Source organism: Exophiala xenobiotica, assembly GCF_000835505.1.
Source record: "Exophiala xenobiotica strain CBS 118157 unplaced genomic scaffold supercont1.3, whole genome shotgun sequence".
Taxonomy (NCBI): Eukaryota; Fungi; Ascomycota; class Eurotiomycetes; order Chaetothyriales; family Herpotrichiellaceae; genus Exophiala; species Exophiala xenobiotica.
Window position 1 is genome coordinate 4,107,736 of NW_013562492.1, and position 15,402 is coordinate 4,123,137.

The 15,402-nt window shown below is 51.6% G+C and overlaps 6 protein-coding genes across 6 annotated transcripts; 3 read left to right on the plus strand and 3 right to left on the minus strand.

Annotated features, from left to right (window-relative positions):
• The first annotated feature begins 157 nt into the window (after positions 1-157).
• Positions 158-2,269, plus strand: PV05_05788 (uncharacterized protein). The gene has a single exon (XM_013462329.1). The coding sequence runs from the start codon at positions 830-832 to the stop codon at positions 1,631-1,633; it is 804 nt and encodes a 267-aa protein (XP_013317783.1). The 5' UTR covers positions 158-829; the 3' UTR covers positions 1,634-2,269.
• Positions 2,270-2,484: 215 nt separating this feature from the next.
• On the minus strand, positions 2,485-5,523 carry PV05_05789 (uncharacterized protein). Its single transcript, XM_013462330.1, has one exon. It carries the CDS (start codon positions 5,449-5,451, stop codon positions 2,608-2,610), a length of 2,844 nt encoding a protein of 947 aa, XP_013317784.1. The 5' UTR covers positions 5,452-5,523; the 3' UTR covers positions 2,485-2,607.
• A 137-nt stretch (positions 5,524-5,660) lies between these two features.
• PV05_05790 (uncharacterized protein) lies at positions 5,661-6,793 on the plus strand. The gene has a single exon (XM_013462331.1). It carries the CDS (start codon positions 5,801-5,803, stop codon positions 6,635-6,637), a length of 837 nt encoding a protein of 278 aa, XP_013317785.1. The 5' UTR covers positions 5,661-5,800; the 3' UTR covers positions 6,638-6,793.
• On the minus strand, positions 6,669-8,263 carry PV05_05791 (argininosuccinate lyase). The gene has a single exon (XM_013462332.1). It carries the CDS (start codon positions 8,192-8,194, stop codon positions 6,797-6,799), a length of 1,398 nt encoding a protein of 465 aa, XP_013317786.1. The 5' UTR covers positions 8,195-8,263; the 3' UTR covers positions 6,669-6,796.
• Positions 8,264-8,622: 359 nt separating this feature from the next.
• On the plus strand, positions 8,623-10,582 carry PV05_05792 (uncharacterized protein). The gene is made up of 4 exons (XM_013462333.1): positions 8,623-8,849; positions 8,929-9,174; positions 9,221-9,294; positions 9,351-10,582. The coding sequence occupies exons 1-4, from the start codon at positions 8,733-8,735 to the stop codon at positions 9,466-9,468; spliced, it is 555 nt and encodes a 184-aa protein (XP_013317787.1). The 5' UTR covers positions 8,623-8,732; the 3' UTR covers positions 9,469-10,582.
• Positions 10,457-15,113, minus strand: PV05_05793 (uncharacterized protein). Its single transcript, XM_013462334.1, has 3 exons — positions 14,830-15,113; positions 14,464-14,721; positions 10,457-13,803 (listed from the first exon to the last, which is right to left on the minus strand). The coding sequence occupies exons 1-3, from the start codon at positions 14,883-14,885 to the stop codon at positions 12,813-12,815; spliced, it is 1,305 nt and encodes a 434-aa protein (XP_013317788.1). The 5' UTR covers positions 14,886-15,113; the 3' UTR covers positions 10,457-12,812.
• Between the last annotated feature and the right edge of the window lie 289 nt (positions 15,114-15,402).

A 15,402-nucleotide genomic window follows, 5' to 3' on the forward strand; every position in this document is an offset into this window, starting at 1 on the left:
TGAGCCTACCTAAAACTCAGGTAGATAGTGCGTGAGGTGCCTAGATCCTGGCTGGCTGCTGACTGTGGGAAGCGAGCACGTGCCCATCATTTGCTTTGAAACTCATGCCACTGACATTGAATTTTCATTTTCGTCTCCGCGTTGCCGCCTTCGAATTCTCCTCCATCGATCCATTTTCTTTTCTTCCTTTCTCTCTGCTCGTCTTCTACTCAGTCTTCTCAGACGTTCCGTCCGGTGTTCTACGCCTACCATATCCTCGTCTGCAGTGCTTTCCGCGCAGAGCCCTTCAGAAATCATGCATCCCATCAATCTCCAGTCCCGTCGAGACCGTTTCAGGTCGAGATAGCTAGCTGTCTCATTAACTCGACACGATTCCACCCTCGACCTCGCCTTTTTCTTTTTCTTGAGTCGCCATATCCTCTGGTAGCTCTCCGCTCCCGCTCAGCTACCATCTGGTTCAGCGTATCAAGCAAGGAGAGGTGTCTACGACCGTATCCGTTTCCGCCGTAATCCATCGGTACACTCACCCCATCCCGCCAAAATGTTCAATTAGACGCGTCAAAGTAACTTTTCCGACCATTACCCCGGGTTGGGCGCACTCAAAAGGTCCTCTGAGGTCCTCTCAGGTCCTCACGCACATTGAGGACCTCCGCGAGACAAATATTAATATCTGTGCTCTTCTCCTTGGTCATTGTATTATAAATTCGCATCGTCACTCTCTTCGCTGGAACTTCTATATTCAGCAGACACCTGCTCCCAGCTGGCTACATTTTCCGACGACTGCCTCACGAAGGGAAGAAACCGAAGACAAAGGACTACTCTAGTGAAGATGAGTGTCCAGGAATCCACGGCGGCTGCTGCCCTAGCGGGACCGGACCCAGCAACAGATGCACTGCCAGCCCTCGACGTGTTGTCAACCTCGACTACCATTCAAGACGATAAATCCCAACCTCCGACTCCAGATGGCTCCGGACTGCCAGTCAACTTCCAGACCATTGCTCCTGGACAACTCTACAGATCCAGCTACCCACTCTACGCGCATTTCCAGAACCTCGCAGATCTCGAGCTCAAGTCGATTGTCACTCTGGTTGCTGAGAAGCTTCCATTTGAGTACGAAAACTTCATCACCTCCAATGGCATCACGCATTACCAAATCCCGATCCTGGCCAACAAGGATCCGAAGATCTATACTCCCGATGAGACTGTCAACAAAGTCCTCGACCTAATCCTCGATCCAGCCAATTATCCCATGCTCATCCACTGCAACAAGGGTCGTCACCGGACCGGGACAATGGTCGCGTGCTTCCGCAAGGTCACCGGCTGGACGTTGGAAGACTGCATCGAAGAGTACGAGAGATACTCCAGGCCCAAGGATCGGGCTCTGGACAAGATTTTTATTGAACGATACGACGCCTCTCCACTGAAAGCGCTGGCTCTTGAAAGAGGCTATGTTGGTGGAATCTGGAGAGCGCCGGTCCGCTCGTCCACAAAATCGTCCGTCTACACTAACAATACCGTCGAAACCTCCACGACCAGCGACGAGTCCGACGGCCCGCCGAATGACTATCAAGAGCGCGCCAAGAAGGAGAATGACGCCATCCTCGAACCCGCCAGACGCTGGTCATACAAGTAACTCAGCAAAGGCTGACGGCTCGAGGACATCAAATCACTGTACTATAGATACAACAGCGCAAGCACGAACATTGTCATTGCCATCGGTCATATAGGACCTGAAATCTCTGGTTTCGCGTCCCAGCTCTGTCAACCCAGAGGACCCAGTACGGCGGACCCATGGCATGGCATAGAAAGAATTGAATACGAAGATGAAGTGGCCATTCAGGTTGGCCCGGAGACGACGATGCTGAAGGATATCAGAATTGCCACAACGACAAGTCACCAACGCTCCAGTGACACAATGCGCTGGTACAAGAAACGCCGGATGTGTTTTGGGGGAACTGGATGATACAAGCTGCCCTTTCCTTTCTGCATCGAAAGCGCCAAAGCTGCCGTGTGTACCGGCCAAATGCAATGGAATGAATGACTTTTGGAGTCGGACTCTGTCGTTGGGAATGGGTTGGAATTACATGCTACTACACATGTTTTGGAAAATATGGAAAATAGCAGCACGCACCAGGGGCGCAAATGAAGTGGCTGCCTGGTCGCAGACCAAGTACCGTTCATCACTTGGACCGATATGCCTGTGCCTGTGCCTATGCTTGGCCATTATTTGTAGAAAAGAATCTTTACTTTACTCTGTACTCAGTACTCCGTATGACTGCTATCTTGTCTACCTATATACGAACGAACGATATTCCAATTTACGTGAAGTGGAAGTAGAATAGCAAGCCTGCGCTTCCTGCGGAGGACAGCACGAAAGACTAGTTTTGCTCCGACTGTACATGGCGGAATAAAAAGCAGAACTCTGATCCTGCGCGCATCTGCCAGGTATCCTTAGCTTGTTAGATGTGGTAGATGTGGTAGACCCGCCGGAGATGCAAATGTGATGGCAACCACAAATTCAGGACCTAATTTTCATACAATATAATATAAGCCATACTCATGTACAGGATAACAATGCACCTGGATATCTACGTTCTAGCCATATTTTCATAAAGGTGGCCCATACCGATCACAGTCCCTCAAACAGCGCCTCAGCACCCTGGCCACATTGTCCCGATCATGCTGATCCGGTGTCTTCCACAACTTGCGAACCGAGCGCCATACCTCTTCTACTTTCTTCCGGTCCCCAGTGCAGACAGTATATGCACGTAGCAACCAACATATCAACGTCCTCGTCGGCTGGACTTGGTGTTTTGAGCTTACCGGGATCGGACGTGCGTCTCTCGAGTCTTCATCGTTTTCCTGCCGATCTTGCTCTTGCTCTTGCGCTTGCGCTTGGTGATCGACATTGGACTCTGGCTGCGTCGGATGTGGCTCTTGACCGGGATTCAACGACGTGTCAGGTTCCTCGTTGTTCATCTGCTGAGTAAAGTCTTCCGGGAACAAAGGCGATTCGTACTTGTGGTGCTGCTCGAACGCAGGATCAATGACTTCACTTGGTGAAGGGAGGACGTATTCGCCTTCTTCTTGATCGAACTTGGCATTCCCGAGTGGGTAGTACATCTGTTGACCCTGCGGTGGGGACTTCTTGCCGGAGGACTTGAAGAGAGATTTCTTCTCCTCCATCTCCTCATCAAAGAGTTCCGCATGGATGCGCTCGATGTGCTTACGTCGTTCACGCGGGAAAATTGCCAGATCCAACACGAATTCGTTCCACGAGCTTAGCTTCTTGAAGCCAACTGGTTGCGAAGATACCTGTCTACTGGGGTGATCGGTAGAACTGGTTTCAGATCCTTGGTCGACAGCCTGGGCGGTGGGCAGAGTAGGCTCTGTGTCCATGGAGATCTTGCCTCTTCGTGCGGTCTGGCCAGCTTTCATCGCTTCTCGACATGTATTCCAAACCATGTCAAGTCGTTCCTGACTCCAAGAGGCATCGGGATCGCGAGTTGCGCCATGCAAGGCGAATCCTTTGAACAGTAACTGAAAGGTTATGCTCTGTAATGGCAAGTTGAACAGGGTGTTCATTTCATCCAGTAAGACCGTTATTCGATGAAGATTTCCAGAGACATTGACGTGGTGAGATATCATGGCCCGAAAAGTAATATGATCAGGTGTAAGTGGCATCGCGTCCTGCAGCTGCTGGTGATTTTCCGGAAATTGATTCTTCAGCCTCGATGCATTGATCAATATCCTATTCAGGTGGTTGGCAGCAAGTTCGTGCTCGATGACCTCCCCTCCTGGACCTGGGTACCGTCTATACAGCATGCTGTGACGGTCGCCTCTTTTCTCTCGTCGCAAGTTCTCCTGCAGACTTTTCATGCGTTCGTATATTTGCTCGGCTGCTGTGGGTTCTTGCGCATTGTATAAAGATGCAATCACACAGTTGAGGACCAGCGTATCGATGATTTCACCCGCATCAACAAAATCTCGGTAAGCCTTTCGGACCGCGTCGCCATCACCTCGCAACCCATGGTAATAAATGACGCTAACGCGGCCAAGTCTGTTGAGGCGAAACCCACGATCATGCATTTCTTTCAGGACCATTTGCGCTAGAGGAAATTTGCCAGCCCGGACCGCAATATCAAAGAGAATGTTGAAAGTAACATGATGGGCTTTGACGCCAGCGTCATTTTCCATTCGTCTCCATAAATTGAAAGCCGAATCGACTTCAGCTTGCGTGACCTTGTTGAATGACCGCCCTGCTAGATATATAGCCGAAGCCCACTCTGATCGTGTGATGGGAACGTCTGCTCTTTGCGCATCGTCAATCAGCGAGAGATATCTGATCATAGACTTCTCGCTCTTTTGCCACGGGGTGGACATTCGTTGCAAGAAGAGTCTTACAATACCCCGCGGCAAGAATGCCATTCCTGGTTGCGGCAATCTTCTGTAAGCTCTGAAAAGTTCGGCATTGCTGGACGCATCGTCGAGTAGAAGGTCCACAAAGATCTGCGTAACACTGACCTCGCGTAGCTGCCGGGACAAAATTCTTTCCTCGATTTCTTTCAAAGGGGATCTGTAGTCTTCGTCCTCGTTATAGAATTCGGCGTAGGCCTGTGGCGGTGCAAAATCTTCCGAGAGCTTGAAGGCGTAATCTTCAAGGAGCATAGGTGTTGGTGATGAATCTGGAGATTCGGGATCAAACCGCTTGTGGTGGGTATAATAGTACAGGTCGACCAAGCTTGTGTAGTCATCTTTTGTCAATACCACCTCGGTTGCAGGAGAGGACTGGTTGACTGGTCGAGACGTCTTCTTTGTTGACTCTGCCAATTTGGTCTTCATCTGCGCCAGCTTGTCTTCAAGTTTCCTGACAGAGTTGAGCAGGCGCATCTGTTCCTCGAGGTGGGTTGGTGGTTCGATTGCAACCTCCTGGTCTGGCTCCTCTTTCAGCTCTTCCATATGGTCCTGTAACGTCTTCAAGTCTTGGAAGAATCCCAATGGCAGACGACTCTTCGCCGCGAACTCGAAGGCATTGGTATCAAAGAAATCTTTGAAATGATCACCACTCTTGCGTCTGGCTTCAGGCCGGCCAGTCGTACTCATGCTCCTATAATGATTTCGGGAAGATGTTGAGTTTGGAGTGTGCCTGCTTATCTGCCCTCCTCGCGAGGGTTTTCCCGCTGCAAGCCCTGCATTTCCTGAGCCGCATTGTGCCCTTTTCTTCGAGACTTGCCTGGACGCATGGCAGTGACTCGCGCGTGATAACGCCTCGTGAAAAAGGGCCTCTACAGAATGGACATCTCGCGTACGTAGGGATGCAGAGGATCCGCTGCTCCGACGGCTAGGAGAGGCCCAATTCGAAGGTAGGAGGAAATCGCAGAGTCCAGCAGGTGTTATCGGTGCATTGTTCTGAATGCTCTTGCACCCTGCAAACTTCGGAGTTCGGTGCATATGACACCAGGCATGTTAAGACAGTCTCATCATCTGCATGAATCGAGAAGGCCTGCTTGTCGTGGGAAGAGAGCAGTGGAAGGCAGCTTGGAAGACTTGCATTTGATGTCCTGGCGAATACATGCGGTTTTCTTTAGCGCGGCTTTTTTCGCCGCAGTTGTAACTCGGAGCTTTCGAACTTCAATCCACAAGCCAGATAATCTAACCATCAAGGACCGAGAGCCAGCAACATTCTCAGTTTCACGGAGAATCAGTGAAAATCCCTCTAATACGTAGTATCTGCTTCGTTCTCTCGCTCCCTCGACCCCCGTCGACGTCTGAAGAGAAATCTTCCCTCCCATTGTCCACAATGGGCCGCTTAAACCTCACAGCCCTCAACGTCCGGAAAATCGCTCTCGCAAATTTGGCGGCCGGCAAGAAAGCAAACCGACCCGGCTGGGTGGATGTTGTAGGCGAAATCCCTCCAGCTCAAATATTGATCCGGCAGCAACCCGCGCGACATCCTCTAACGAGAGTCCGCACACGAACTCTTCCCAATGGAAAAACGGAGCAATACACACAAACAACAGAACCTAAGAAGCCCAAGTCATCCAAACCCCGACACCTTTTCACACCCAGACACTTAAGATACGAGGAGGATGAGCTACGGACAAGATTTTTCAGTGACCATCCCTGGGAGCTAGCGAGGCCACGAGTCGTGCTCGAGACGTCAGGAGATCAATACAAGAATGCAGACTGGTCGAAAGGTATCATGCAGCCGGGCATCGCCTTATCCGGCGAGTCTGTTGTCCAGCGACAACTTTGGCTGCTTGAGAACGTACCCGACATTACCGTCCCTCAAGCCTACGATATCGCACGAAAGGAGTTCTACGCTCTGCGCCGATCAGAAGAGACGAGGAATAGGATTGCTGCTGAAGAAGCAAGACATATGGGTGCGCAGTTTGGCAAGTCAGCGATCCAGATCAGTATGGGTATCGAGAACAAAATGTACAATGACTGGGAGAATTGGGCTCGACAGGTGGTAAATGAACAGGCCAATCGAAACGCGGCCTTTGAGGGTACCATCATGGCTTCGGAAGACGCTGCTTTGAAAGAGACCGAGAATGAAGAGCGTCCGGCAATTGGTGCTGGTGTTTTCGCTCAGCAGCAGCAGATGGATGCACGATCACTGAGGCGGCCTGCATAGCCAGGCAGTGTGCTACAATGGGGCTTCGTAAGGGAAACATGTTTTATTATGGTATCAGAATCGAGACTCTTTCTCCACGCGACAAACACGATGCTCGCTTTAAGCTCTGCCATGTGCCTTCTAACTCTACCTTCAACACGACCACGAACACGATGAAGCTCATTCGAGCATCTTCTGAATCCTACTGATCTGTTCCTCTACACTCTTTCGGCTCGTACCACCCAACACTGTCCTCTTTTCCACACTCGCCTCGTAGTTGAAAGCGTCCATGACATCGTCGCCAAACCTGCTGTCGACGCCCTGCAGTTGTTGCAGACTCAACTGGTCCATTGGCTTGCCCTCCTGCTCAGCCAATGCTACGACGCGGCCACTGATATGGTGAGTTTCGCGGAACGGCACTCCTTTGCGGACAAGGTAGTCGGCAAGGTCGGTCGCGAGCATATCCGGTGTCAGCGCTGCCTTCATTTTATCTGGGAAGATTGTCAAGGTGGACAGGACGCCTGTCGCTATTTGAATGGAGTCCGCGGTCGTCTTGACTCCATCGAGCATTGGCTCGAATGACTCTTGTAAGTCCTTGTTGTAAGTCGATGGAAGGCCCTTGACGCTCATCATTAGTCCGGCCATGTAACCGAACACGCGACCGCTCTTGCCTCGAAGAAGCTCGAGGGAGTCAGGATTCTTCTTCTGGGGCATCAGACTGCTTCCTGTCGAGTATGCGTCGGCGAGTCTGACGAAGCCGAATTCTGCGGTCGAGTACAGGATCAGATCCTCGGCCCATCGGGAGATATGTTGCATGAGGGTAGCAGCCCATTGAAGGGTCTCGACCACGAAATCTCGGTCTCCGACGGCAGCCATGGAGTTATTGATAATGCTTTCGAACCCGAGCTCCTTGGCCATGGCCTCACGGTCGATGCCGAACGGGTTTCCCACCAGAGCTCCCGAACCGAGCGGAGAGCGATTGACCCGTCTGGTAACTTCTCGCAAACGTTCGAGGTCGGAAGTGAAGACGGTACCATAGCTCAACAGCCAATGTGACCAGCGAATGGGCTGTGCCCGCTGCAGGTGGGTGTACCCTGGCATCAGGGCGGAGATCTCTGATTGAGCTCGAGAAGTGGTTACGCGCAACAAGGCGATGAGGTGCTGTTCGATCTCGCGCAACTGATCTCGCAGCCAGAGCCGCATGCCCGTACCAACTTGGTCATTGCGGCTTCGGCCTGTGTGCAGCTTTCCGGCGATCTGTGTGCCAATGATCTCCCCGAGCCGACGTTCGTTAGCAGTGTGAATGTCCTCGTCGACACCGGGTTTGATCTCGAATTTGTCGTCTTGCCATTCAGACAGAACTTGACCGAAGCCTTTCTCGATAGCTTCAAACTCGTCCTGGGTCAGAATACCGATCTTGGCGTTTGCTCGTGCGTATGCTATGCTGCCTCGGATGTCCTGGGCGTAAATGGCTCGGTCGAAATAGATTGACTCATTGTATGATACCATCAGAGGGTCAAGACCGCCTGTGAAGCGGCCTCCCCAAAGCATGTTGGCACTCGGCTTTGATGCTGTCATGTTGGACTTTAGTACATCGACTGATTTGGAAATTCAGAAGGGCAAGTGGGAGTCAGTAAGGTAAATGACTCTTCAACTTTTGCGGCGACAAGCTCAAAAACTTTTCCCCAGGTTTTTTTGATATCCGATAAGAGCTGATAAGGAAGCCTTAGGTAAGCAGCTCCTATTGGATGGGCGCTGCTTGTAAGTCACAACCACTGTCCCTCTTTCTTGCTTGTTTGTTCTGACTTGCAAAACGTCCATGTAGTTATCGGATGGAAGCATGAGGATGGCCATCTGTTACTTCTCAATGACTACCTTACGTGAAGAGCATGGACAACTGGACCTGGAATGCAATAGAGTACGCTAGCTCCAAACGGGGTTAGCGGCCTTTGCTGCTGATAGGGCTGAACAGAACAGCAAGAACACGATTCAACCACCAACTTCACCCTCGTCCATCTCCTTGATTATTAAAATCAATCATGGTTTGCGCCGTCGAGGGCTCAACGAACGGCTGACATAAGAATTACATGCCTACTATATCATAGTCCTTTTCAACATGTCTCTACCGTTCCCCAACATCTACCATCTGCGGACTGTTGCCGAGGCTTCTTCAAAAGCATGCTATATCTGCTACAAGCCATCTGTCAAGGTGCTCATAACACCAGACAATAAGGTGCGTACCTCACGAGAGTTGGCTTTTGCAGGATGGAAGCTCTACTCTTTGGTATTTCCTGTTCCAACGGTTCTGCTAGGACTTTTTCTACATCTGCCCATCTCACCTCAGCGATAGAGGATTCGCCTCCGCTATCGTCGATGCCGAGGCTGAGGCTGCAAAGAAGAAGAAAGAAGCCATGGAAAAAGAAATCGAGAAGATAAAACAGGAGTATGAAGAAAGACAGACAAAGAAGAAAGCAAAGAAAAAGTCCAAAGCCGATGACAAAGACAAGAAGAAGGATGAGGAGGACGACGACAAGGCTGAAAAGGACAGGGATGACAAGGTTAGTCATTCAAGGACTTGGTGGCGGCACAGTACTCATGATCTAGATCAAAGCCGTTCAGGCCAGTGCCAATGCCGGTCAGAAAGCTGAAGATATTCCCCGCCTTTATGCATTGCACAAGTCAGTCCTCTTCCTTTCGGGTGCAAAGACCGTGGCCAAAGTCTGACCTCAACTAGGAATTTCTATCAAATGAGAATCGACCGAGTTCGAAACATGGAGATCGCAAAGAGAAACCAACAACGAATGAAAGACCCAACTCTGTTTCCTGCAGCGCCCAAAGGAGACATTGCTTGACAGCTCACCTTCGCAACTCTTACCATTTTAGCACGGAATCACATGGCCCGTCACGAAACGATAGGCCATGATGTTCGACTCTTCGACAAATCCGCCGTCGATATTCTCTTACATCTACGAGTGGTGTCTGTGGAGAGCCGTCGAATCATAGGCGCATCACAGTTCGGTTATGCTACAACCCCGGACACTCTGCGAAAATCGATCGTAACCAGTCACCATTCGTACCGAGGTCTTGGGTGGTCAGGCTTGTTTGCGTGCTGGCGATGCTGGCGCACCTTGCAATTCGGTCGACAAATGCGTTCGCAGGTGCCGATCAGCCCTAGCGCCAGCCAAGACTATCCCGTCTTGCTTCGTTGAACGGTGACTGTAGCCAGGTCGGCGTTCAGCATGTTGACTGGTGTCAACTGCTTAACATCACCAAGAAAGTACGTCAACAATCTGCAGCTAACGACACGTATCGCTGGCAGGTGGTTGCAAAGTGTAATACAGATACGAATCCGCATGATGCAGTTCGTGTCCGACTGAGCAATGAAGTTGTGTTATGTGACACCTCGCTTTTTAACAGCAGCTATCCGCTTTCGCCGTACGGCCACCCGCCGAGACACACCTTCCGTGAACGCGGTGTTTAATGACTGGACCACGCAGTATGCAACTGGTCGTCATTGACACCACATGCACTCGAGGTGTCTCTAGTATGTTTTCAGCAAGACCGTCCATGCACGATGTCAATTCCGCAATGCCCCTAGTCGTGCTCACCTTCAGGCCGCTCTAACCAGAATTGCTTGTTTGCAGCTCGATCGACATTCTCCAAGGTCACAACGGACGGGATCTCGGCATCTCCAATACCCGTATAATCTGTGGCAAGGCTGGACTCGCAATACGGCCAGCTTAGAAAGTGTTGCTTGGTGAGCAGCATTGAGACAACCATTTTCGATTACTGGGATGCAACGATTTTGCACACTTCTGTTATTGCAGTGTTATTGATGATGCCTAAGTTTGCGGTTAAGATAAGCGAGCATCGACACGAGTTCGATCTGACGGCGGCGGAATCCCGAGCACTTTTTCCAGGTCATGCGCCTTTTTCATCCATCCTTGACGTATCTTGAACTTGTCTTCCCACTGCTGGTCAGACGAAAGGATGAAACGCTATTGCTTCACTAAGTCTCGGAGTCACCGAGCGGAGTCTAGTCAACATACAGCTTGAAGTCGTCAATTTCGTGATGCAAGCGCATCCTTCGACCGTTCAAAGTTAGTTAATTTTCCTGATAAGGAAAGGGGAACTGCAGACCTGGGGGCCAACTACCACCCGCAGTCTCGAGACATGTCAGCGTCGAAGGATTGAGACTGCTTTAGCGACTGTTCTGACTTTTACCGACTCTTACGCCCTTATCGGATTCGCTCTTGTTACTGTATGCGGAGCTGTACTCGTATCGCCGCACTCTTTCCCACCTGGAACCGACTTTTGATTTCCTCCATGGATCGTCTGAGGTCGTACCTCCTGGGAACTACCAGTGCGCCTTACAAGGCTGAAACAATCAAGTGATGATGATTTTGTCGAGCCCCATCAGGCTGACCGCGGAATCCAAACAAGCATTGACATACGCGTAAGGCTTACCGTCAACCGTCGCAGCCTTCCGAAGAGACTCAGAATGAACCATCCTAGGTCGTCTCCTACTTGGTCCTTCTCCAGAGTTCGCAGAAATTCTACTGGGCTTGGTGGCTGATCAGACACGAGTGACGAGTCTCTTGGCAGGCTAATTGTCTTACTGCAAAGACTGGGGGGTCCATACATGCGAGGCCACAGGAATGCTGCCGGTGAACAACGCCTATGACATCAATTAATGCATTCGAACATCCTTCGTTGTGCTCTTCTTCGGTCGGCTTCTGAGCATCCGGAAAGCGAGTACGGGCTCTAGCCTTTTCTGATTATCATGGGCACCCATGGGTCCTCTCGAGCTTTTCCAACCCGAGAGAGCAACTGCCACCGACCGTTCGGAGCCACCAGCCGCGGAAGGTCGGAGCGAGCGAGCACCAGGCTGACTGTGGGAATACGGCCTCTGCAAGATGGGCTGCCGATGATTTGCATGACACGTCCTGCAATGAGGGATGGTCGAGAAGAACAACGTGAGCTCACTGCGAAACACGCGGGTTTGTGAGAGGAGAAATATCGCAGTCGATACCAGTAGTCGTCGTGCCACGAGAATTCCCATTCAACTGTCCAAATTGGTGGCATTATTGCTTCTTGAATTCTCCAACGGCAGGCGAGACGGACCAGTCTGGAGCTAGGGCACAAGGCCTACCCGAGCCTTGTGGCTGAAAGTCAGCAATTGATGGCAGCAATCCGATAGATATCCCTGGAGGGGAGAAGCCCGCCTCTCAAGGCTTCAGCTAGCCACGATGGTGCGCCACCAGACCTTTATGCATACGGATTTTGCTTGCGTTCGTGACACATCTTATTTGAATTGATTTATCCAAGCCCTTTGTCGGTGTCGGTGTCTGCATCCTCTCGGAAGCTTACCAAGCATGGCACAAAAAAGGACGGTCTCAAGTGTCATATCGTCAAGTGAGTCCCCAGCTCGCCAAGACGCCGATGCATCGGAGCTCGTGTTTCGTTGGCTGTTGCCAGGAAGAGCCTGACCACCAGAATCCCATCGCTCTCTTCGCTGTCTTTTCTTTTTCATCGCGTCGCCTCAACTGCCCGGTGTCCGTCTCACTTTTCGCACCCCAAATTGGTGATTGTGAGCAGCGAGTGACAATATTCCGGTTGCCGTCACCAGGCTTACTTCTTCTCCCCGTTCAATCCTCCATCGCTGCGTACGTGATGCTGACCACAGTCTGATGTTTGGGTCTGCCCCCCAGTTCCTCTGCATGCCGAAACGTGGTTCAGTCGCATCGGCCTACATGTTCGTGCTAGCTCTTGAGCGACTGAGTGCATACGGCATTTGTAAAATTCCAGTACTGCCAGTCATCCGAATCACGGAAGGTGTACTCGTGGTATTGCACGGTTCTCGCTCTCTAGCAGAGTATCTCGAATGCAGCTTCATGGATTCCCATGGCCTTTGGTTCTCGGCCTTCGCCTAGCACGACAGCACCTTGACGCACGCTTCGGTTTTGGTCTCTCATGGCTCCTATTAGTATGCTGAGAGACGCAGGCCGCCAGCACGCCTAATGAGTCGCCTCGCAGACAAGCAATCCCGGAGTTGTGTCTCGTTTTCGTCGTGGGTTCATCGTCTAGGTTGCAGCATCTCAAAAACGTTTGGACTGCCCGAGGATGTCAGGCATGCGCACCGTCTCCTGTTGGCTTTTCGGGGGCCTAGGTCAGGTTCGTGGGGTGAAATGCAATATCACAAGTTGCCATTACCTCCCATCTTCCTCATCCCAGGAGGCAATCGAATCGCATTGCCCCCTCGAGCTGTATTACCTGCACCCGCACCCGTTCCTCGCTTGGTAGGGCGTGCTTCGTCGACTTTGCTCCTAGCGATACCGAAGCCGGGAGTCACCCATCCGCCGCAACTGCACCGCAACCCTTGCCAGGCGAACTTGCCAATATTGGCTCCGCACTTTGGGTTTGGACAGGACAGACGTCCGTCCAGCCCACCCTGAGCAAGTGTCTCGCGCATCCATGACAGAGGATGGAGGAAAATATGAGCGCACGGCTCTGTCGAGTTGTCGACCGATGGGTCCCGATGCGGAGGTGGTTTGTGCGGGACGACAAAGTTCGACTTGGCGATCAGCCGGCGACATTTGCGGCACTTGAGCTCAACTTCAGCACGCGGGAGGGATCCAGCTTCAGGAACAGATGAGCTGGAAATATCGGGATCGGTAATCTCAGCGTCGGTGCTGGCCAAGGAGAGGTTAGTCACCTTTTCACCGATGTCAGGCTTGAGATCATCGCCGCCGTCGTCGTCCTCTTCGTCCCGAAAGCTAATGTCGGCCATCTCTGGCGCCCGGTTTGAGCTCAGAGCGTCCATGATGTTACGAGAGTTCATCCAGCGGCGGTAGGTCTTGTGTGATTCGAGTTGTTCTTGTGTCGTGGGGCAGCCCATGGCCTCGTACATCCGTAGTTGCTTCATGAAGCCGGAGTTGGGTTCGACTTGAGGTCGTGCTTCACGGAGTAGAGCCAGAGCAGCCTCGACGGTGAGGGGTGAAGGCGGAAGGGATACCATTTCGGGCGTGGCGTCTTCTGTATCTGCATCCGTCGATGGCCCTGAAGAAGTTGAGGTCTCGGAATGAGATTGTGAGGTCGTCTGTGGCTGTTGGATGGATCGGGGTTGTCTTGATACCCACATCAAGTAGGCCACGACAATAGTGGCGGAGCGAGAGACGCCCATTGCACTGTGAGAACAGTGTTAGCTTTCCCTTGAATCGCCCGCAGCAGCCACGAAAGATTGTGCACCAAGACAAATCACGCGAATATCACACTGGATTGTACGAGGCAAGCAAGTAACCTCAGCCTTGCCGATCTTCGACTCTAGTCATGTGATGAGGCCAACACTTCAGGCTTTCGATGTTTTTTCCCATGGATTTTTGACCGGATCCCCGAGACAGGCTCAGCTCTCTGGAATGTGCTGAACCCGGTGTTTGCAGATGGTCGCGCATCTGTGTGGCCGGATTTCGCCACATTCGACCCATAGTGGCGGGAAAGCCTCAGCGTGGCAAAAATCAAGAGCAAATTGCCAAGCCAGTCGTGCGAAGCCATTCATCGAGAGTACAAAAGGACATTCGGCGACTCCGTGAGTGCATGACAGCTGCGTCGCAAGCAACCATGGAAGTAGCCGACACAGTAGTCGTGGGACGTGGTGGCGCACAGCAGAGGGCCACGAATCATCCCAACGGCCACACCGCCCAGAAATTCCAATAACGGCTGGATCCAGGTGTTCACACATTCAACAGGCATTTGCAGCGGCATGACCGGATGAAGGGAGGAGTGAAAGCTTCAAAAGTCTGGTAGAGGCAGGGATGGTTTCCATGGAAAAAGGAGAGATCTCAACCTACCAATGGACAAGCACTCCGCTTTCACGAGCATTGTTGGGAGATGCCCTTGACCAATAATTTAGCCCTTCATGTATGAAGGCATTGCTCCGAGGAAAGTATTCCAGGATGTTGGAATCGTAGACATCATCCAGGGGGATGCGCAGATGCTGAAACCCACGGAGCGGAGCCCAGCCTTGCGGAAATTTCCAGTCGATCGCTGACACGACATGGGTGATGTTGGAGCCTTGAAGAGCCTCCGGACGGCGCAAGGCTTGAAATCTGCAACATGGTTCGAGTCAGCGAGCATGTAATGTGCTGGTCGATCGGCATTGAGCAAGATTCCAGGGAACGAGGATTAGAGTCACGCAGAGTCTGTGAAGGACTTACCCGTCAACGTAGATGTTATACCCTGGACATTTGCTAGGTAGCATCGAAGTACCCATGTTGAAGCATGAATATGCAGCACGACAGATGACCTCGGCCTCTGTTCAGCCAATGATGAAAACCAAGAGGAAAGAGGCAAGGAAAATTTAGCCCGAGTCAGAATAGTAGTCAGGCATTCAACCTAAACTGTAAACAGGGAGGTGAAAATTGTGCAATCTTCCTGGATTGTCTCAACGAGCAGATGATGGAGAAGGTGACAGGTCTTTGGTCATGGGTTCATGGTGGATATTCAGAATCGAGGCACCAAGGTACGAAGAAATCGACACCGCTTCAAACGCCTTTACAAATTGCCGGGTGCCGGGCAAGGAAAGACCATTGCGGCTTGCCTCGGCTGATAGTCACGTGCACTATCCGTAGTCTACCCTTGAGAAGCTTGGCAGATTACTAAGAAGCCTCTCACGTGCCTGATGCGAACCTCCGCACAATGACCTGGTACTTGTACTCTGGCTGCTTACCAGCGACTTACTTTACGTTGTGGCGCATTGTGATACGAGAATCGGCGCGAAACTTGCCGTT

Bases quoted from the DNA above. Each gene is read 5' to 3' on its own strand.
- PV05_05790 (XM_013462331.1), top strand. From the start codon at position 5,801: ATGGGCCGCTTAAACCTCACAGCCCTCAACGTCCGGAAAATCGCTCTC.
- PV05_05791 (XM_013462332.1), bottom strand. From the start codon at position 8,194: ATGACAGCATCAAAGCCGAGTGCCAACATGCTTTGGGGAGGCCGCTTC.
- PV05_05793 (XM_013462334.1), bottom strand. From the start codon at position 14,885: ATGGGTACTTCGATGCTACCTAGCAAATGTCCAGGGTATAACATCTAC. The intron at 14,722-14,829 runs GTAAGTCCTTCA...ACCATGTTGCAG, and splicing joins TATAACATCTACGTTGACGG to ATTTCAAGCCTTGCGCCGTC. The intron at 13,804-14,463 runs GTAGGTTGAGAT...CTGTTCTCACAG, and splicing joins AGCGGAGTGCTTGTCCATTG to TGCAATGGGCGTCTCTCGCT.
- PV05_05789 (XM_013462330.1), bottom strand. From the start codon at position 5,451: ATGCACCGAACTCCGAAGTTTGCAGGGTGCAAGAGCATTCAGAACAAT.
- PV05_05788 (XM_013462329.1), top strand. From the start codon at position 830: ATGAGTGTCCAGGAATCCACGGCGGCTGCTGCCCTAGCGGGACCGGAC.
- PV05_05792 (XM_013462333.1), top strand. From the start codon at position 8,733: ATGTCTCTACCGTTCCCCAACATCTACCATCTGCGGACTGTTGCCGAG. The intron at 8,850-8,928 runs GTGCGTACCTCA...CGGTTCTGCTAG, and splicing joins TCATAACACCAGACAATAAG to GACTTTTTCTACATCTGCCC. The intron at 9,175-9,220 runs GTTAGTCATTCA...CTCATGATCTAG, and splicing joins AAAAGGACAGGGATGACAAG to ATCAAAGCCGTTCAGGCCAG.